Here is a 19,371-nt window from a genome sequence, read left to right on the forward strand (position 1 = left end):
CTCTCATTGCTTCGCTTCTCCCGTAAACGGAAAGACTTCAGCAGATTGGCGGGGTTCTCAAAGAGTGCATCCCAGGTTTACCCCTCGTCCAGCCCAATTGCTGCCAAGCCCCCTCCTCACCTCCTTCACAGCGCGTTCCGACCTGGGTCATCGACCTATCAACAGTTTCCGTATCTGAAGCCTTTTTCGAGCCCGTCAGCTTCCAGGTTCCTCAGCCGCTTTGTGCACTTCCGCTCCGCCCAGCCTCTTGCCGACCTCTGCCCCTCCGCGGAATCTCCCCACCTGCAACACAGCCAGATAGCCAAGCCGCTGCCCTGACCGACCCCGACAACGCATCGAACGACGGCACCGAGTAGCCGTAAACTTTTTACGCAAGCCCGAGCTTTGCGTAGTCTAATACTTGATTCGATCCGACCGCTTCGAGCTTGTTCTTTTCTGCAAAGCTCGCAATCATGAGCTGTAAGTCACCCTCGATCCGTCAGGCGCTCTCGAGCTTCGGTCTGTTTGTCTCCAGCCCCCTGGTCTCGGCGACGATCTCTACCACGGCCAGCCACATGCCATTTTCTGCGCGGAAACTGACGGGGATATCATGTAGTCTCGAACATGCTTAACCGCCTCCACGGGCAACCGGAAAGCTACGACAAGAAGTGCGCCTCTCTCCCGCCCCTCCGGTGTCCCCCCCTCTCCCCCCCGCAAGCCCGCTAACTCGTCGTAATCTAGGGCGAAGTACAGATTTGGGCGCACCCTCGGCGCTGGCACGTATGGAATTGTCAGGGAGGCGGAGGGCCCCGATGGCCGGGTCGCGATCAAGATCATTCTGAAGAAGGTGGTCCGGGGCAATGAGCGCATGGTCCTTGACGAGCTGGACATGCTCCAGCGCCTCCAGCACCCGCACATTGTCAAGTTTGTGGACTGGTTCGAATCAAGAGTGGGAACCCTACCCCTCTAAACAATACTAGGCACAGATCAAAACTAATGCCTCGGCGTCCAGGACAAGTACTACATCGTCACAGAGCTCGCGACTGGTGGAGAGTTGTTCGACCGAATTTGCCAACAGGGCAAGTTTACTGAGAAGGACGGGTCTCAAACCATCAAGCAGGTTCTGGAAGCGGTCAATTACCTGCACCAGAACAATGTTGTCCATCGCGGTAAGTGACATTGCGCAAACCTTCGGGCCGCGCTTATCCTAATGCTGGAACAGACCTCAAACCCGAGAACCTCCTCTACCTCACCAAAGACCTAGACTCGGACCTGGTTCTGGCCGACTTTGGCATTGCGAAGACACTCGGCACCAAGGACGAGGTCCTGACAACCATGGCGGGGTCGTTTGGGTACGCAGCACCCGAGGTAATGCTCAAGCAAGGCCACGGCAAACCCGTCGACATGTGGTCGCTGGGCATCATCACCTACACCCTGCTCTGCGGCTACCCCCCGTTCCGCTCCGAAAACCTCCAGGATCTCATCGACGAGTGCAGTGCCTGCCGAGTCGTGTTTCACGAGCGGTATTGGAAGGACGTCAGCGACGATGCCAAGGACTTTATCATGGGGTTGTTGCGATCGAAACCAGAGGAGCGTTGGTCGAGCGACGTGAGCCCCCCTTGCACCTGAGTCTTCGCATCAGTTACTGTAGCTGACATTTTTCTTCGCCAGCGCGCCCTCGCTCACCCGTGGCTGAGCGGCCACAGCGCCTCCGACCACAACTTGCTGCCCGAGATCCGCGCCTACCTTACGCGCGCGCGGCTGCGGCGCGGCATCGAGATGGTCAAGCTCGCCAACCGCATCGAGGCTCTCAAGATCCAGGAAGACGACCCGGAGAACTCGGATATGCCCAAAGACGCCACGTTAGCAGCGGACCAATCGCGCCGATTTTCTACTTCATCTCGCGCTAACAACAATGATTCGGACAGTGGTTCTGCTGCCGTTCCCAGTGCTCCCAACGCCGACTCGAGCAGCGGCGGCAGCAGCGAAGGCGGCAAACGTACGCTATCCAAGACCATCAAAGGCGCCATCTTCCGCGAGGTGGTCCTCGCCAAGGTGCGCGAGATGAAGGAGCAGGAGGAGACGCTCAAGGTGACGGAGGAGGCCTCGAAGACAGCCTAAAGGAGGGAGGCAACACCGCCGTAACCTAAATACGAGCAGGATATTAAAACGCGGGGGGGCTTTGAAGGGTTCGGACGATGTTCAAACGGACTGGGAGGAAATCTGTTGCCATACCCCCTGCTGAGATTTGGACGAGGAATGGTTTGCTTTCATTGAATGTGCTGATATATTGAGGTTTATTCTACGAGCCGATTTTCGTTTCGACGGATTTGGTTGCCAAACCGGTAATTTAGAAGATTCGGTCTTTTCCAAAGTGAATGCAACGAGTTATCCGGGTATTCGTGATTGTTGCAAAGGCAAATTAGGCCCGAGGGGAACGGAACCACTGCGAAGTACTCTAATCTAAGACAACGGTAACCATCAGTGAATGCGGAGCGATCGCTGCTGCGTTAATGGGGGTAGATTTGTGACTAAGATGTAGTCAAACTTCCAGACTTCACTTGGGTAATTAGTGTGGACAAGTAGGACACTGGAGACAACCCGAATTGCTCTTAAGAGTCACATAACTTGGTTCCGCACAATGTGTCTATGTAGAGAGTATATTCATTGTCGTACGAAGTACAACGCGAAGTGAACTTTCAATACGAATTTGTACATTTTAGTTATCTTCCACCGCCACACACCAATCTCCGCCGCTTCCGTTCCCCCCCAGTCAACACCCCCTTTTTCTTGAAGGTCCATCCTTAGCAACACGACCATGTCAGCCGACACCAGCCACAATAGAGCAAAATCCATCCCCATGGTTACAACGAACCCGTCTATAGATCCCCCCCACGCCGACCCTTTTTGCACAAATCTGATCCAGCCCACACCACACCATCTAGTTAGTTACACGCAACAGCAACACCAATAGCAAATACAAGCCAACAGCAACAAGCAAAGCCCAGTCCCCCAACAAATACCCACCCACCACTACCATAGACAGGTAGGTAGGCAGATATAGCGATGTAGTAGTAGATAACACCCCTCCGTATAATACGCCACGCACAACACCAAAATGCTTTCATAAACTCATAAAACAGCCTCCCACCACCCAGCAAAAAACAACAACAACCACAACCAAAAGCAAAGTGCATAACCGACAGCCGGCCTACTTCAGGCCATCTCGGCCAGCACAGCCTCGCACAGCGCCTCATACGGCGAGGAATCGAAGCGCCTGCGCTGCCAGCCGATCTTGCGCAGGCGCTCGACGCGCGCCTGGCGGTCCTGAGCCCGCGCTTCGCTGCCCCTCGGTCCGGGGCCCGGAGCCGGCGTCGGCGCCTTCTCCGTGGTGTCCGTAGCTGCTCTGGTCGAGGTGGGGCTGTTGGGTGGCAAGCGTGATTGCGCTTGTTGTTGTTGTGCCTGGAGGAGCTGGTCGAGGCTGGTGGAGTGGCGGGCGAGCTGGGCGCGGAGGTGGGCGAGGTGCTCGCAGCAGCGGTCGACGGAGCGCGCGACGTGATAGGCGGCTTTGGCGTCGTATTCGTTGCTGTACTCGTCGTCGTCGTTGCCCTTTTCTTGTTCCTCTTCCTCCTCCTCTTGTGCGAGCTCCGGTATTGTTGGTAGGGGTACTTCGATCTCTTGGAATTTGAAGGGCATGGGGGAGGGTAGGTCTTCAGGTGGCGTAGGTGATGATATGCTGGAGTGATAGTAGCCGTCGTCGAAGCCGAGTGTGGGCGAGTCCGGGCGGATGATGGGCTCTGACGTGGGGATGTCGATGGGTGCCCCTTTAGGGAGGGAGAAGGAGACCTTTTTGCGGTGGCGTGGGGGAGACCGCGGGGATTTCGGGATTTGGTCATCCATAGAATAATCCGAGTCCGTCGGCGAGGATACGATGGTATCTGGGGTCCAGGCGCGCGAGCTGATCGAGCTGGAGGGTGAGTGGCAGCTGGAACTGCGCGATGAGCCGACGGAGCCGGGGCGGAATTTTCTGAGGACAGACTCCTCGGCGGTGTTGATGAGAACTGAAGCCCGTTCGAAGTGTGTGCGGGCTTGTTGAAGGAGGGTGGCCCGCAACGGGGCGGTGGATGGCAGCAGACGGGCGCAGATTTCCAAAGACGTCGCCGCATAGAAGTGGAGATAGATTAGGTATACCGGCTCAACCTGGGAGGTGTCCTTGATCCCCTCCAGAACCTCGATACATCGCGCCGAGCATGCGCGATATCTCTTGCCGAAGTACTTCCTCTTGACTTCGGCAATCGTTTTCCTCCATTCCGCATTCGTGTACGGCAGCACTGGAAGCGGCGCGGGAGCGGGAAGCGACAAGCGTTTCTGCGGCTTCGGCCTTACTGCGTACGTTGGTGTTGTTGGGCTCGTCGACAAAGTCGAGCCGCCGGTCGATTGACGTCTGAGGGATTGCTGTGAAGTGGGAGTGGCCATATAGCTCGTGCGTGATCCAGTGCGTGAGCCCGAGCCGAGCATCAAAGGTATGAGTCCGCCCATGGTTGCTGATTAGGTAGTTGTTGGCCGACAATCGTCCCAGAACCCAAAACAGAGAGTTGAGGTTCTTCCCCAGAAGTCGTCAAGGAGCTGAAGGCTTGCTCTTGAACTGAAACCGGCCCGAGTCCACAACCTGCTGGTTCCCCCACAGCTCGTACAGGCATGCGCCCTGCTGCTGGGCAAATGAGGCGATGGAGATGATCGCCCAATCCGGCAACCAGCGCAATTCGCCAACCGGAATTGGTGTGGGTTCGACGGTGACAATCCGAGATGAGGCTGGTCCCAGGAGACTGGAAAGGAGACCCTACCCAACCTTCTTGGGAATAGAAAGGAAGTTTATTAACCACGTGTGAAGGCACTGCGTGATCTTGGTAAGGCCCGTGGCTGAGATCGACACCGGGACAGCGTGATCGCCCTGGTCTTCAAAACGAGAACTGCACACGACCCAAACTTGGAGAATCTGGTTCTCGACTTGCAACCGTCATTAATTATTAGGCTGATCCGAATCAGCGTTTCCACGAGGTCCGGTTGGGATTGTCCACGCGGGAAAGAGCGTTTGATAAATCCGCCGAGGTTCTGGAATGGGGGTGGCGAAACACGGTCCGGACGGAAGACCGGAGTCGCGTGTTGCTGTTGTTATTGTTGATGATGTCGTCAAACAACGGCACAGCTCCGAGAGTGGATGGAAGGAACGGGTTCCTAGCGAACAAACGCTCCTTGGGATCAATGCGATGGGAAGGAGCGGACAAGTACAGCAGTTATGCGAGAGCACAAGAACGATGAACGAACGAACAAACAAACAACAACAACTTGAACACCAGATTCGCGGATGTCGAAGGAGTGGACGAGCTACAAAAAGGGCACTCGGTGCAAAAATTCAATCGCACAAACCAAAAACCCCCCAACAAGATGTCTCTTGGAAAAAGCCAGGAAGGGGATGGGCAACACTTGAAGACACTTGCGGCCAGGAGGATCTTCCATGTCTGCCCTTCTTTAGGTGCATGACGCCAGAGGCATTTTCGGTTCGCTTTTCGCGGTGGCGTTGTGTGGGAGAGAAACGGCGCTGCAGCTCAGGAAGGTCGGGTGGTATTGGGGGCTTGTCCTGCGTCGTCGCACTAACGCAGGGACCCGGGAAGGGCTCGTGCTGCCGCTAGTGCCGCAGGGGCTTGAGCCTGGCTCTTGGGTCATTGGGCCCTCTAGGCCCGGAAAGGGAAAGTTTGACTGTTCCCCCTGAGCGGGCTAACCCGGAGATGGGCTAGATTGGCTAGGTGGGGGGAAGAGGCTGCTCACAAAAACCATCGAGGTTCCCCTTCGGCATCCGACGTCCTCAACACCAATTGGGGGCTATGAGATGGCATCGTGGTGTCACTTCGCATTGGGGTATGGAAAAGAAGAGGGGCTCCCTGAACACATGGTTTCTTCATAAGAACCCAGTAACTATCCACCGCTCTCACACAATGCATTGTTATAAACCAACAAGAAAAAGAAAAGGAAGAGGAAAAGGGAAAAAAAATCATGATTGCCAATATTCCGTGTCTCACGCACTGACCAGCCGCGGACTGTTTTCCGTCCCCAACCACCCCCCTCCATCCCCGAGTCCCCGGCAGGCACGACGGTGGCCCCGAGACTTGCCCCGGTGGGACCGACGCCATCTTCTCGAAAGCAAAGAGAGAAACCACTCCGGGATGGATCAAACACGCAATTTTCTGCACATACACATAGTTAGTTAGTTACTAGTTGCATACATGTGTACTGTGTACTGTGTATGGACATAAAACATGGCACGCCAATTGTGTGCTGACAAACATCGCCAGCAGGAGATCGACGACGCCACACCACCAACACACGATCATCGCCCAGAGTCACCAGCGTAGCATGGGTGCACATCGAAGGCATCCCCACTTCGCTTTGACTCGTAGCACACGTTATGGCTAGACTCGCCCGCATTGACCCTGCCAAGGAAAATGCAGTTTGAGCGCGGTGGCGTGGTGTGTGGTGTGAGGTGTGTGGGTTGGAAGTGAACCGTCCCAAAGGGAAAATAACTACCACAGTATGTGAGTGAAGAATCGCGGGACTCTATTGTTAACGAAGCCAGGTCTATGTTTTCCGCGGGAACCACGCCATTCGCAGTTGTTTCACCATGTTGTCCGGCACAGATTAGTCTTAGAAAGGGCTTTCCAAGGCTTCGTGGGTTTGGGCGGATGGTCCTAACACCAATCCTACCGCCAGGGTCACTCTACTGCGCAGTTTGAGCCGTCTCTGCAGCAGCTTTGACCTCCTCGCCCTTGACCCCATCAACGACCTTCAGACCCTCGGCTTGCTGGATGATACTATCGAGCTCCTGCTTCCGCGTGAGCCGTGCTTGTACTTCCTCAATGAGGTTGTCGAGGCTGATTAGCTCCCCTTCCTTTAACGGGTGGTCCTCAGGGAGACCCATTTCCTTGAGCTTCGCCTTCCCTTGCGCGAGTTCGTCCTGTTTGTGGCGTTAGCTGGTTGGCGTACAAACAAAATGTAAGGCAGCAGAACATACCTCGCCCAGGATGAGGGCAAACGGCACACCGCCTGCTTCCGCGGCCTTAAACTGATTTTGGAGTTTAGGCTTCACCTTGTAGAGGAATTCGGCCTATTCAATGTCAGTTCCAGTTTCACATAGTGGCCTTCGCCATTGTGACCGACCTTGATCCCCGCATCCCACAAGCGGGCACAGATTTGACTCCGCTCCGTGAGAAGGCCGCTGAAGTCCTTGCCACCGCCAAACGCCATGACGAAGACATCAACCTCGTTCCGCCTCTCCTTCTTCTTTTGGGAGGCTTGGGTGATGGAAAAGATGCGATCAATGCCGAAGCTGATGCCAACACACGGCACCTGCGTCTTGCCGGAGAACATGCCCACGAGGTTATCGTATCTACGCCGAGATTAGTCTGAATTCGAATGTGCCGTAGTGAGCCACTAACCTGCCACCAGCAGCAATAGATCCTAGAACATGTCAGCGGTTTTGTACCAGGGCGAGGAATACGGAGCGCATACCTATCCCGAGGGTCGGGTCGTCGGAACGGTCCTCATCGGGATCACCGGGTTTGCCACCCTTCTTCTTGGACGGCTTGTCCTTGGCGTCTCCTGAAGCCGGGGCCGTAGGCGCAGAGCCTTCTGTTACGACCTCGTAGATGACACCGGTATAGTAATCGAGACCTACGCGAAAGAAAATTAGCGCTCAGTAGACATTACAGTCGGCGACTACCACGTCCTAGACACCGCCAACGTACCTCTCGCCAAAGACAGATCAAAGGACACGCTGTGCGCGGCGCTGAACGCTTCAAGGTAGGTGAAGAGCAAGTCCATGTCTGCGAAGCCCTGCTGCATCGACGGGTTTGCCGCCAGATCTTCATCTTGCTTTAGTTCCTCGATAAGATCTCGCTGCCCCTTGAGCACCACATATTTCCCTAGGGCCACAGTTAGCCAGTCTCGACAAGCAGGGATTACCACTACTTACCGATCTTGTCGGCGACCTCCGGTGCTAACCCCTTCTCGTCAACCATCTCTTTCTTGACATCGGCCCAGGGCATTTTGTCTAGCTTGTCCACGGCGGAAGAGATGGGACGGATAAGGTTGTCGGGTACGCCGCAAACCTGGAAGAGGCCGTCAAGGATCTTCCGGGAGTTGAGTTTGATGGTGTATTTCCCTTGCCAACCAAGGCCCTCAAAGACTTCATTGATGATCCTGATCTGTTAACGGGTTAGAATTGGAATCTAGAGGCCGCTAGCACCGGTGATGATGCGGCGGTTGAAAACTCAACATGCGCCAAACATACAATCTCGGCATCTGGAATCATCGCATCGTACACACCCTAACATTTTGGTCAGTTCCCCGTCCGGCGCAGGGCCCATATGGGCCAATGTGGAGGAGTGGCGTCTTACAGCAATATCGAAACTATTCGGGGTGAATAAATCGTTAACTCGACGCCCAAGCCATCAACCAAAAAAGGGGCGATTTCTGGAAAAAGGTCGAGACACCACATACTCGCATTGATACTACTCCATGGTTAGTGTAATGCCGACCCATGTGCTAGAAAGGGGTATGCTGACGAATTCCCTCATGCGGCCCTTCTTCACTGCCGGCTGATCTCTGCGGTAGACTTTCGCGATGTGGTAACGCTTGATCTGGGTAACGTCCTTGTTCATCGCCAAGTACCGGGCTAGGCAGTTTCTCAGTATTATTGCCCTAACTCAGGGGTCGGCTTGGGGGCGTACCGAAAGGGACGGTCAAGTCATATCGCAAGCTGCAGAGCTCACCACCCTGGTCTGCCAGATCGTACTGTCCGATCGTAAGTATCGGGCCAATTTTCGAGCTTCATATGAGCAGAGGGAACGGGCTCACGATAAGTTTGCTGTCCTCGCCATATTTGCCTAGTTGTACGTCGCGTCAGCGAGACATCGATCGGTAGTGGCGTGCTTCCAATTACCTGCAAGGATCTCTAGTCACTGTTAGCGGAACTGTTACCCACGAACAACACGATCGCAAAGGGAGACACCAACCCTTCAGTTCGAACACAGGTGTGTCGATGGTGATGCCGCCGTGGCGCTCTTTCGTCCGTCAGCCCAGTCTCCGGCAAGAACACGCCCGCCCGCACATACTGAAGACATCGGTGATGGTCTTGAAGATCTTTTCCCTAAGAACCATGTCCGGGCCGGACCCTAGGCGCAACATTAGATTTGTCCCAAGGGAGAGGCGGGGATTTCCGGAGGTAACGCACAGTCTCGGGTGCCCTTGGGGGTTCTACATGAAATTAACGGTTAGACATGCACCTTGGGATCCCCTAGGTTGGGGAGGAAACGACAGACTTGATCTCAAACTTGGGTGCTTTCGGCGCCATGGTTCCTGTGGTGGCGGGGTTGGCGGGGTCGGACTCCTGAAGTAACGCTGGGAAAGATCGGAGGAAGGAGGATGATGTTGTTGAGAATTGCCGTGAGGATCCGAGATTGTAGGGTGCTGTTGAGAAGGTTGCCAATGCCGGAGTCAGTCCTCGTCGTGGTCGGGCAGACCGAATGGCTAGGATCCACGTTCTCTGCATTCAAAATGTGGGTGGGAATCCTCGCGCGGGGTGACTCAAAGCTCCTACCTCAAGTTGTTTCCTAGAGCCGGCAAAACCTGTGCAATTGCTGCTGCATGCGGGTCCAGCTGCAAGGCTGAGACGAGGCTCAAATGCGGGACCAAGATTCATTGGTGGGGTGGTTTTTGGGGCCAGTCGCGTCCGAGGCAAATACTCGCCCGCGTCTTTTCAGGCCAAACCCCACACCATGTCAAAAAACTTAAAAGCGACTTGACCTTCTGTGAAGCCTCCTCACTCGCCCCCTCGTACATATCCCGGCCGAATGAAATATTCCGAATAAACGGGAGCACAGTGAGTCGCCCCAGGCCTTGCGACAGAACTAATGATGATGGCGGGATGAATCTTGCCAATTCGGGCATGTGGTCTTTTGAACCAGCAATCAACCTACACCAGAGCATACCGGTTCCCTGTGTGGAGGCAGCGCTGAGGTTGTCCGTTTTAGGAAAATGAAAGTACCTCGCTCATGGACCCACCGAGGCGAACCTTGACAGGTATTTCGGTTGCATCTCATTGTTTTTCGGTTCTCTTGCTCGAATCCAGAGGAGCTAGAACAACAGCTAGAAAAGGTGATCTTTCGTGGTTGAGAAGGCGATATCTCTGGGTAAGAATTCAGCGTGGGACTTGAGATGTCTCGATGAGGCCGTGGGGACTTTCTCCACCCATGCATCGTATCGGTCGTGTTGGGCCGTGTCTGACATTCCATGTGGCCCGAGCGATCCCTCCCTGCGGCGGGCTTAGACGCGCTTCTGGAACACTTTTTTGCGTTTCGTGGTACTTTGTACTTCGTCGACAACAATTTGTGTGAAATGCCATTGGGAAATAGGGAGGTTGAGGAACATATTGAGCAGTGCAGTACTGTGTACACACACAACGATAGGGTTTTTTTTAAGCACCTGTGACATCGTTTCCCCTAATTAGGCATGGAAAGCATCTTCGCGGCGCTGGGTAACGGCCAAGACAGCGTGCGTAATATGGACAAGGGTCTCTCCGCATGGGGAAAGCAAAAGTCCTAAGTCGCATCACAGGACGGCCCAGGCAGGCAGGAGCAGCCCAGATGGCAAAACCATCCAGGACTCGAGAGTCCAGAATTGTAATCTCTTGGCACCATTTAATCTCAACTTGGCGTTCATCCCTCTTTTTATTCCCCTAGGACTCGGGCTTCGGACAACTAAGATCTCCGTTACAAGCCGTTCAGCCCTAAATACGCGGCTCTTCGCCGTCTGCCCGCCTGGAGATTCTGGGTCGTTCGTTCGTTACCAATGGCTTAACACCTTTCCAGGCATCTGTACATTATTCATTTCCGTATTGTTTGCCTCTTTTCAGCCAACCCACACTTACCTATTTTCCCTATTATTTAATTCAAATTCACCACCCCCGTGCCATCACCCAGAACCTCACCCGCATGGGCGTGGGCTAACGACTCGGCGCAAACATGGGTGAGAGCAGCGTCGAGACCGCTGGTAAGGCGGCTGTCCCGCCGCCGGCCGAGGTCGACACCGAGAAGATGTCGACCACCGCTGGGGACCAGATCGATGGTAATGGCCCGGTCAACGAGGACAAGGAGGCCAAGGAGGTCAAGGAGGTCAAGGCACGACCCGAGAGAGAAGCCACAGCGGGCGACTACTTTCGCGTCTTCACCTACGCGAAGAAATGGGATTTCGTCCTGATGGCCGCCGCCGCCCTGGCCAGCATAGGTGCCGGTACCACCCTGCCCTTAATGAACGTCGTCTTCGGCAGGTTGGTTGGCGACTTCAACTCCTACTTCACCCCGAACGCCCAGGCGGCCGACGAGTTCTCGCGACAGATCAACCGCATGTCCCTCTACATGTTCGCCCTCTTCATCGCCCGCTTCGGCCTGAACTACATCAACAAGTTCTGCTTCCGTCTCATCGGCATCCGCATGTCGGCCGCCATTCGCCTGCACTACCTCCGGTCTCTCTTCGGCCAGACCATCCACGTCCTCGACTCGATGCCCTCGGGCGCCGCCGCCAGCACCATCACGGGGACCGCCAACACCCTGCAGCTCGGCATTTCGGAGAAGTTGGGCACCTTCCTCGAATTCAGCTCGACCATCGTCACCGCCATCATCGTCGCGTTTACCTATAGTTGGTCCTTGACACTGGTGACCGCGTCCGTCATCCTCTTCATATCGCTCGTGCTCTCCATTCTCTTGCCTTTTATCATTAAGGGGCAGACGAGACTCACCCGAGCTGATGCCAAGGGCACCTCGGTGGCCACCGAAGCCTTCAGTACCATCCGCATGATCACCGCATGCGGCGCCCAGGAGCGGATGAGCCAGCGATATGCCGAGTGGGTAGCCAAGGCAAAGGATGCCGTCCAGTTTAGCGCTCCGTTCATGTCGGTCCAGTTCGGTGCTGTCTTCTTCGGTTTGTACGGTGCCTTCGCACTGGCGTTCTGGTTTGGAATGAAATCCTATATCGAGGGCCGCCTTGAGGGCATCGCAACCATCCTGATCGTCCTGATGTCTGTCATGCTCATGGTCATCTCCCTGGAACGCATTTCGACTCCGCTAATCGCCGTGTCCAAGGCCATGGTGGCCGCTGCCGAATTCTTCGCTGTCATCGATGCGCCGAAGCCGAACATGGGCACGTTGAAAGAGCCCGACGTCTCGGCCGAGCAGGACATTGTGTTTGAGGACGTCCACTTTGCCTACCCGAGCCGCCCATCCAAGAAGGTCCTCGACGGCCTAAATCTCCGCATTGGTGCCAACCTCAACACGGCCATCGTGGGCCCCAGTGGCTCGGGCAAGAGCACCATCGTCGGCTTAATTGAGGGATGGTATACACTCCATGACCAGTACGTGATCGCCAAGGCCGTCGAGAAGGACAAGAAAAAGGAAGAGAAGGAGAAGAAGAAGAAGAAGAACAAGGAGAAGGGCAAGGCAGATGGCGAGGACGACGAAGACGAAGACGAAGACCTTGTTGCTCCGCTAGAATCCGAAGATCTTGGCCCCCCGGTTGAGCTGAAGGGTAGCATATCAACATGCGGGGAGCAGCTCGGGGACATCGATATCAAGTGGTGGCGGTCGCAGATCGGTCTGGTGCAGCAGGAACCCTTCCTCTTCAACAACACCATCTTTCACAACGTTGCTGCCGGCTTGATCGGGACGCAGTGGGAGAACGAATCGGAAGAGGTCAAGCGTCAACTCGTCAAGGAGGCCTGTGCCGAGAGTTTTGCCGACGAGTTTATCGACCGACTGCCAGACGGCTACGACACCCAAGTGGGTGACTCGGGCGCCAAGTTGAGCGGTGGCCAGCGCCAGCGGATTGCCATCGCCCGAAGCATCATCAAGAAACCCAAAATCCTTATCCTCGATGAAGCCACCTCGGCCATTGATGTCCGCGGAGAGCGGATCGTGCAGGCGGCGCTAGAGAGGGCCTCCAAGGGCCGCACCACCATCACCATCGCGCATCGCCTGTCCACTATCAAGAACGCCGACCGCATCTGTGTCTTGCAGAACGGGGTAGTCGCCGAGGAGGGGACCCATGACAGCTTGCTCGAGAACGAATTGGGTGTCTACTACGGTCTCGTCAATGCGCAGAAGTTGTCGCTTGGAGATGAGACGGGCGAGGAGCTCCTCCATGACGAAGACATCGGCGCCGTCCTCGCCCGCGAAAAGAGCGCGGCCAAGTCAGTCGCCGAGAGCGCGAAGCAGGAAGCCAAATGGAAGGACCGAAACGTCTTCAACGGTTTTGGGAAGCTTATCTTGGAGCAGCGAAGCCGGTTCCCTCTCTATATCCTTGCCCTGATCGGTGCCATGGGCGCCGCGGCTGCCATCCCGATACAAGCCTACCTATTCGCACAGGTAATCACCGTGTTTCAAGAGCAGGATCCGGCAGTTCTCATGGACAGAGCCACCTTCTGGTCGAAAATGTGGACCGCCCTCGCCGCCGGGATCGGGCTCAGTTACTTCTTGACCGCGTTTGTGTCCACGAACCTGGAGGGCTACATCTCAGCTGCGTATCGGAAAGAGTACTTTGAGTCCATCATAGCCCAACCCACGGCCTACTTTGACAAAGACGACAACGCGACGGGACAGCTTACTGCGCGTCTATCAAGCGATCCGCAGGCGCTGAAGGAGCTGCTTGGCATCAACCTTATGATGCTGCTCGTCGGTATCTTTTCCCTTATTGGCGCGCTCGCCATCTCGTTCGCGTACGGCTGGAAGCTCGCCCTCGTCGCCCTCTGTGTTACAGTGCCCCTTGGCGTCCTGGCCGGCTTCTTCCGGGTCCGGTACGAGCTGCAATTCAACGCCATGAACGAAGAAGTGTTCCAAGAGAGCTCCAAGTTCGGTGCCGAGGCCATCGGCGCTTTCCGGACTGTCAGCGCCCTCGTCATGGAGGACAGCATCTGTGACCGATACCAGAACCTGCTCAGCGGCCATGTCTGGGCGGCGTATAAAAAGGCCCGATTCACCACCATCGTCTTTGCCTTCGCCGACAGCGTCAGCTTGGCCTGCCAGGCGCTCATCTTCTGGTACGGCGGCCAGCTGCTCCTCAGTAGGGAGTACGATGTCGGCGCCTTCATCGTCACGTACATGGCCGTGATCCAGGGCGCCGAGTCGGCCGGCCAGTGGTTGAGCTTTGGTCCCAACGCCGCGCAGGCCGCCGCCGCCGCCAACCGCATCCTGAAAGCCCGTGAGACGCGCATCAGGGACGACGCCTCGCAATCTAAGGATCAGATTACCGACACGGACGGCGGCGTCAAGATCGAACTCAAGGATGTTCACTTCAAGTACCCCACACGCGACGTCTCCATTTTCAAGGGCCTCAACATCACCATCGAGAAGGGGCAATTCGCCGCGCTGGTCGGCGCATCCGGGTCCGGCAAGACATCCATTGTCAGTCTCCTGGAGCGGTTCTACGACGTGTCCAAGGGCCAGATCCTGTTCAACGGCAAGGACATTACCGATGTCAACGTGTACGAGTACCGCAAGCTGCTGTCACTCGTGGCACAGGAGTCGTCGCTCTTCCACGGCACCATCCGCGAGAATCTGCTGCTGGGCGTCGACCCGTCGACTATCACGGACGAGCAGCTGCATCAGTGCTGCCGCGACGCCAGCATCCACGAATTCATCATGTCCTTGCCCGACGGGTACAACACCAACATCGGCAGCCGCGGTGTCAGCCTTAGCGGCGGGCAGAAGCAGCGTGTGTCGATCGCTCGCGCCCTCATCCGGAACCCCCGCGTGCTGCTGCTAGACGAGGCCACTAGTTCGCTCGACTCTGGTAAGTAACTCCCTCCCCTCAATAGACAACCCCCCCACCCCCCATCAACCGTCCTACTTCCTATTAACACATCATGACAGAGAGCGAGAAACTGGTGCAGGCCGCGTTCGAGCGGGTCTCCAAGGGCCGGACCACTGTTGCGGTGGCGCACCGGCTCGCCACGATCCAAAAGGCCGACATCATCTACGTGCTCGGCGAGGGCAAGGTGCTCGAGAAGGGCACGCACGCCGAGCTGCTCAAGCAGAAGGGCGTGTATTGGCATATGGTATGTTCTGCTCTGCTCATGGTCAGGTGTGGATTGCTCGTGCTGATTGACTCGTACTACAGTGTCACAACCAAGCGCTCGACAGGTAGTCGTTCTGCTTACGTCGTCCGCCTTGCTGCGGTTTCTTCTTGTATAGTGTTTGATTGGGCTGTGCGACAGGCTGGATATTTTGTCCCATTTACACTTGCGGTTCAGGATTTATTCCATTGCATGAGGTATGGCATGGTATGGCGGGAAATATTGAGGAGTTTTGGGCTTTCTTTTATTCGCTTCTCACTACACCGCTTTCAGCACTCACTCATCCCCTAATCTTTCTGTATCATATTGAAGACTCTTCACATTGAATAGAGCGAAACGATCTTGTCTCTTGGCCATATCATGGAAGGGGGAAACGGGCTGGAAGATATTGGTTTCCGTCATGACCATGTCTGTTCAGAGTTGGTTTTGTGGCCGGGTGAAAACTATTGCATAGCATTAAGCGAACATGGCCGGTGAAAAAACACTTTCGTTGTCTCGCACGTGTCTAGTTATCTGCCTTGAAACGGCGAGTTAAACAAAGCCACAAGGTATGTCGTTGGTTGAGACATTCGGAACTCGGCTACAGACGGCACAGCGGGTCCTGTCCGCCTCACTCTTCGAGTCTGGTGCCCCGCTGACCTCATTGTTGACTTACTCACCGACATGTGTATACAAACCTCCGTGTAACCATCCCAACGACCTCCATCCCAACCGCCCAACACCAACCCAAACCAACACCCACCTGTGTACTTACTAACCCGCATACCCACCCACCTACACACGCCCACAATCAAACACCACACCCACCACACCCACCACACACCATGCCTTCCCAACCCCCCACCCCCCAACCCTCCACCTCCCCCACCGCCGTCACCTCCACCTGCACCGCGCACAACCTCACCCCCACCGAATTCGCCACCCTCCTCGCCCACGCGCAAGACGCCAAAACCCGCGCCTACTGCCCCTACAGCCACTTCCGCGTGGGCGCGGCCCTGCTCACCGCCGCGGGCGACTACGTGCTGGGCGCCAACGTCGAGAACGCCAGCTACCCCGTGACGACGTGCGCGGAGCGCGTGGCGCTGGGCCGGGCGGTGGTGGACGGCTATCATTTAAGGGGTGGGTTTCGGGCGGTGGCGGTCGCGACGGATGCGGGGGAGCCGGCGAGTCCGTGTGGGATGTGTAGGCAGTTGTGAGTTTGGAGTTTTTATATTTTGTTTCTTTTTTGGGTTGTGTTAGGGGGGTGGGAAAGGGGTGGGTGATGATAATGATGCGATGATGCTAACTTGGTTGGTTTTGCTGTGTAGTATCAGGGAGTTCTGCGACCTGAGTGTGCCCATCATCATGTTCGACAAGGACAGCAACTATGTGGTGATGAAGTTGGAGGAGGTAAGTGTTCAACTACAAACTACAACACCACCATAAGTGGCGGGATAGTGCTAACATAGACAAGCTCCTCCCGCTGTCGTTCGGCCCTGACAACCTCGGGGCTCCGGACCCGGCAAAGCCAAAGCCGGCGGCGGGACAAGCATAAATGGGTTCCTTACCGAGGGCACACATTGTGTAATGGGCTGGCGAGTCGGGGTTTGTTGGAGCGTCAAGGGTTGCATCAACACGGGGTTACCATTGCATAGTAGAGGCTTGAAGCAATTTGGCGAGCAGAAAGGTGGCAGGCATCATAGGGCAGGCGGAGTATGCATTCATAGATAATTAGCTGTTGTTTCATGATCAATTCATTTGTTCCTTGACTCCGTTTCCGAGGTGCTATCAACTTGGTTGTGGCCCTAATAGCTTAAAATAGGTAACAAGTACCGGGAAACAGCATTCTAGTAACAGAACCCAGCCCAACATTCCATAGCCACCACAATGAACGTCCTTGAATGCGCTAAAGAAAATGGTATATGATGCTCAGCCTGATGATGTGTCCCACCCGATCCCACAAGAACGCCCAACAAATTACCTAGATCAGACGTCTGCTTAACCAACTCAACGCCAACAAAGGGTATATGTGCCCCTGAACAAATCCCACATCCCCTTCCAACCGCCTCGCCTAATACCCCAGCCCGTCATGCTGATGCATCGGACACCGCCCGGGATGCCTCTCCCACCAGGCATTAATGCATGCCCTATGAAAGCGACACAGACACTCGAGCCTCGCCATCGCCACGCCAACCTCAAACTCCTCAAGACAGATGGAGCACTCGGCCGAGTCGACGCAGTCCTTCTCTGTCGCCGCGTAGGGGAACATGCCCGTGCGGCGCGGCGGCGCAGACGGCAGGGCGTCCAGGTCGTCGTCGTCGCCGCTCCTCGGGGATGATGCCGCGGCGGATCCGCCATACCGGCTATGAGAGGTGATGCAGCTGGTGATGTGGGCCTCGCGGAGGGCCTCGAAGTTGGGGAGCGTGCGTGGTGGGAGCTCGCGGTGGCAGACGGGGCACTCGTCTTCCTCGGCGATTTGGGGGCGCGGGGGCACGACGGAGTGGAAGTGGCGGGTAGCACTGGAGGAGGAGGAGGGTCCTGCGGCGGTGGAGGGGCCTGGCCTGCCGCTGGCATTGTGTATTGGCCGGGAGCGGGCGGACATTCCGGGGTAGGGCTGGGGCCCTTGTGAAGTTGGGGAAGATCGGTAGTATGCTGGGGGAGTCCCCCAGAGGATGCGAGCCTCGTTTCGTTGAAGTGGTGGAACCTGCGGCCGGGCGGATGATGAGTGCCCGGGTTGCTGCGGCGAAGTAAGGGTTAGTGTTGCTGTTTGACAGGTAAATGATGGCACATAGCATACCAAGGTAACGCTCCGGGTCCTCGTTTGAGTGTCGTTTGTAACCCCCGGGCCGAGGTTGAAGCCCCACGTAGAGGAGAGGGAGTTGTCAGGCCGCGTGGGTGAGCTCAACTCATTCCGCGGCCTAGCCTGATGCACTTGATCTTGGGGTGGCGCTGTGTTGGGGTCGGGGACACAGGGGTTGCACAGCCGAACTCTCTCACCACCGCCAAAGTCGGGGTACCACCCTTGGCTGTCTAGAAGGGAAAGTGATGGTCCCTGAGAGAGAGGACGTGGGGCGCCCGGCGGCCGGACAATATACTGGTGAGGTATGGTGATGCGGTGTGGCGAGCACGAGTTGCAGACTACCCGGCCACACTTGCTGTGGTTAGAGGTAAGCCTCCGTTTTTATCATACCTTGGTCCCTGGACCACTTACCGGCAATGATGTTTCCTAACAAAGATGCTGAATTGTGTGCCACAGATTGGACAATATGTCTGTTCAGAGTCCGGCTGCCACCTTGGCAACACCACCCCCGAGCGGACGCGTTCCATGGGCGTCGAAACAATAGGGGGCGACGTTGGAGTCGGGCTCGTGACAGAAGCGAGGCTGGAAGCAGAAGTGTTGGCAGCCTGCGATCTAGGAACGGCGCCATCATTTATCGGCAGAGGTTGAGGAACCGGGGATACCGGCAGTGTGTTCTGAACTTCCCCGCTCCCACTTCTCCCCGCCAATGGCCTTGGAAAGTGCAAGCTGTCACCCGGTGCAATTTCACTGCTCGAACTCACTGCGGTGCCTTCATGCTGTGTCCCTAGCACTTCAGGCGTTCCACTAGCCTCCGCCGCGGTATTTGTCACTTCGGCTGCCGGAACCTGAATCTCTGGCGAAGGAGATCGAGCGATTCGATCGTGATTCTCCTCTTCGCCATCTTCACTGAGCGGTGAGACGGCGTCTTGGGTATCATCTTCATCGGTATCTTCTTCATCTTCCGCATTGTCTTGTTCCTGGTGGTCTTCCTGTGCAAATTCCGCCCTCTGTTCCGTGTCTAATAGCGCCCGTTCAACTACGTGGGAAGGGCAGTCGAAGTATCGAGCGCATTCTTGGTCGTGGTACTGCGCCGTTCGCCATCGACATGTCTGGATCGAGTCATGGTCGCGGCCAGCTGAACTTGAGGTGCTAGATGGAGATTCGCCGACTTGGATTTCGGCGGGCACGTGGGGTTGCCGAGAGGAGCCCGCGGCATTGGGGGTCGCCATGGCCGTCGGGTCGGCAGCACATACAGAAATGCCGACGGTGGGAACCTGCTTTAGAGGAGAGTCTTGCAAAGAGAAGAGCGAAATCGGGCAACTCGTTATCTGCTATGCTTATTCGGTTGCTGATTGGGTGCCTTGCGCACGCGCTAGGACAGCCCCTCCTCCTCCAAATTGTGAAAGTCGTAGGTTCGAAGGTGTAAAATGACTCCGCA

General features: G+C 56.1%; 6 protein-coding genes across 6 annotated transcripts; 3 read left to right on the forward strand and 3 right to left on the reverse strand.

The window, feature by feature from the left end:
• Positions 1 to 234: 234 nt before the first annotated feature.
• On the forward strand, positions 235 to 2,449 carry F5144DRAFT_64296 (kinase-like domain-containing protein). The gene is made up of 6 exons (XM_066792805.1): positions 235 to 502; positions 596 to 647; positions 721 to 928; positions 992 to 1,148; positions 1,202 to 1,587; positions 1,651 to 2,449. The coding sequence occupies exons 2-6, from the start codon at positions 604 to 606 to the stop codon at positions 2,098 to 2,100; spliced, it is 1,245 nt and encodes a 414-aa protein (XP_066649146.1). The 5' UTR covers positions 235 to 502; positions 596 to 603; the 3' UTR covers positions 2,101 to 2,449.
• Positions 2,450 to 3,195: 746 nt separating this feature from the next.
• F5144DRAFT_589232 (uncharacterized protein) lies at positions 3,196 to 4,518 on the reverse strand (the record flags this gene model as incomplete). The annotated part of the gene is made up of 2 exons (XM_066790017.1): positions 3,196 to 4,364; positions 4,467 to 4,518. The coding sequence occupies 2 exons, from the start codon at positions 4,516 to 4,518 to the stop codon at positions 3,196 to 3,198; spliced, it is 1,221 nt and encodes a 406-aa protein (XP_066649147.1).
• Positions 4,519 to 6,751: 2,233 nt separating this feature from the next.
• On the reverse strand, positions 6,752 to 9,385 carry F5144DRAFT_598275 (uncharacterized protein; the record flags this gene model as incomplete). The annotated part of the gene is made up of 18 exons (XM_066790930.1): positions 6,752 to 6,988; positions 7,046 to 7,138; positions 7,192 to 7,420; positions 7,470 to 7,491; positions 7,543 to 7,704; positions 7,779 to 7,955; positions 8,006 to 8,237; positions 8,324 to 8,359; positions 8,430 to 8,442; positions 8,533 to 8,543; positions 8,598 to 8,707; positions 8,763 to 8,826; positions 8,890 to 8,918; positions 8,975 to 8,986; positions 9,048 to 9,095; positions 9,147 to 9,206; positions 9,266 to 9,288; positions 9,354 to 9,385. 18 exons carry the CDS (start codon positions 9,383 to 9,385, stop codon positions 6,752 to 6,754), a joined length of 1,590 nt encoding a protein of 529 aa, XP_066649148.1.
• A 1,176-nt stretch (positions 9,386 to 10,561) lies between these two features.
• On the forward strand, positions 10,562 to 15,665 carry F5144DRAFT_557562 (P-loop containing nucleoside triphosphate hydrolase protein). Its single transcript, XM_066788032.1, has 3 exons — positions 10,562 to 14,871; positions 14,952 to 15,136; positions 15,199 to 15,665. The coding sequence occupies exons 1-3, from the start codon at positions 11,055 to 11,057 to the stop codon at positions 15,223 to 15,225; spliced, it is 4,029 nt and encodes a 1,342-aa protein (XP_066649149.1). The 5' UTR covers positions 10,562 to 11,054; the 3' UTR covers positions 15,226 to 15,665.
• A 145-nt stretch (positions 15,666 to 15,810) lies between these two features.
• Positions 15,811 to 16,874, forward strand: F5144DRAFT_557564 (cytidine deaminase-like protein). The gene is made up of 3 exons (XM_066788033.1): positions 15,811 to 16,346; positions 16,462 to 16,543; positions 16,608 to 16,874. Exons 1-3 carry the CDS (start codon positions 15,979 to 15,981, stop codon positions 16,686 to 16,688), a joined length of 531 nt encoding a protein of 176 aa, XP_066649150.1. The 5' UTR covers positions 15,811 to 15,978; the 3' UTR covers positions 16,689 to 16,874.
• A 110-nt stretch (positions 16,875 to 16,984) lies between these two features.
• Positions 16,985 to 19,276, reverse strand: F5144DRAFT_64659 (FYVE zinc finger-domain-containing protein). The gene is made up of 3 exons (XM_066792894.1): positions 18,345 to 19,276; positions 17,931 to 18,288; positions 16,985 to 17,870 (listed from the first exon to the last, which is right to left on the reverse strand). The coding sequence occupies exons 1-3, from the start codon at positions 19,160 to 19,162 to the stop codon at positions 17,205 to 17,207; spliced, it is 1,842 nt and encodes a 613-aa protein (XP_066649151.1). The 5' UTR covers positions 19,163 to 19,276; the 3' UTR covers positions 16,985 to 17,204.
• Positions 19,277 to 19,371: the final 95 nt, after the last annotated feature.

The sequence above is a fragment of the Chaetomium tenue genome, assembly GCF_020726465.1.
Source record: "Chaetomium tenue strain MPI-SDFR-AT-0079 chromosome Unknown F5144scaffold_1, whole genome shotgun sequence".
Classification (NCBI taxonomy): Eukaryota; Fungi; Ascomycota; class Sordariomycetes; order Sordariales; family Chaetomiaceae; genus Chaetomium; species Chaetomium tenue.

Coding starts and splice junctions, on each gene's coding strand:
- F5144DRAFT_64296 (XM_066792805.1), top strand. CDS start 604: ATGCTTAACCGCCTCCACGGGCAACCGGAAAGCTACGACAAGAA. Junction 1,149..1,201: donor GAACAATGTTGTCCATCGCG/GTAAGTGACATT, acceptor ATGCTGGAACAG/ACCTCAAACCCGAGAACCTC. Junction 1,588..1,650: donor AGGAGCGTTGGTCGAGCGAC/GTGAGCCCCCCT, acceptor TTTCTTCGCCAG/CGCGCCCTCGCTCACCCGTG.
- F5144DRAFT_557562 (XM_066788032.1), top strand. CDS start 11,055: ATGGGTGAGAGCAGCGTCGAGACCGCTGGTAAGGCGGCTGTCCCGCCG. Junction 14,872..14,951: donor CACTAGTTCGCTCGACTCTG/GTAAGTAACTCC, acceptor ACATCATGACAG/AGAGCGAGAAACTGGTGCAG. Junction 15,137..15,198: donor AGGGCGTGTATTGGCATATG/GTATGTTCTGCT, acceptor CTCGTACTACAG/TGTCACAACCAAGCGCTCGA.
- F5144DRAFT_557564 (XM_066788033.1), top strand. CDS start 15,979: ATGCCTTCCCAACCCCCCACCCCCCAACCCTCCACCTCCCCCACCGCC. Junction 16,347..16,461: donor TGTGGGATGTGTAGGCAGTT/GTGAGTTTGGAG, acceptor TTTGCTGTGTAG/TATCAGGGAGTTCTGCGACC. Junction 16,544..16,607: donor TGGTGATGAAGTTGGAGGAG/GTAAGTGTTCAA, acceptor AACATAGACAAG/CTCCTCCCGCTGTCGTTCGG.
- F5144DRAFT_64659 (XM_066792894.1), bottom strand. CDS start 19,162: ATGGCGACCCCCAATGCCGCGGGCTCCTCTCGGCAACCCCACGTGCCC. Junction 18,289..18,344: donor GTTAGGAAACATCATTGCCG/GTAAGTGGTCCA, acceptor CTCTAACCACAG/CAAGTGTGGCCGGGTAGTCT. Junction 17,871..17,930: donor GGACCCGGAGCGTTACCTTG/GTATGCTATGTG, acceptor ACTTCGCCGCAG/CAACCCGGGCACTCATCATC.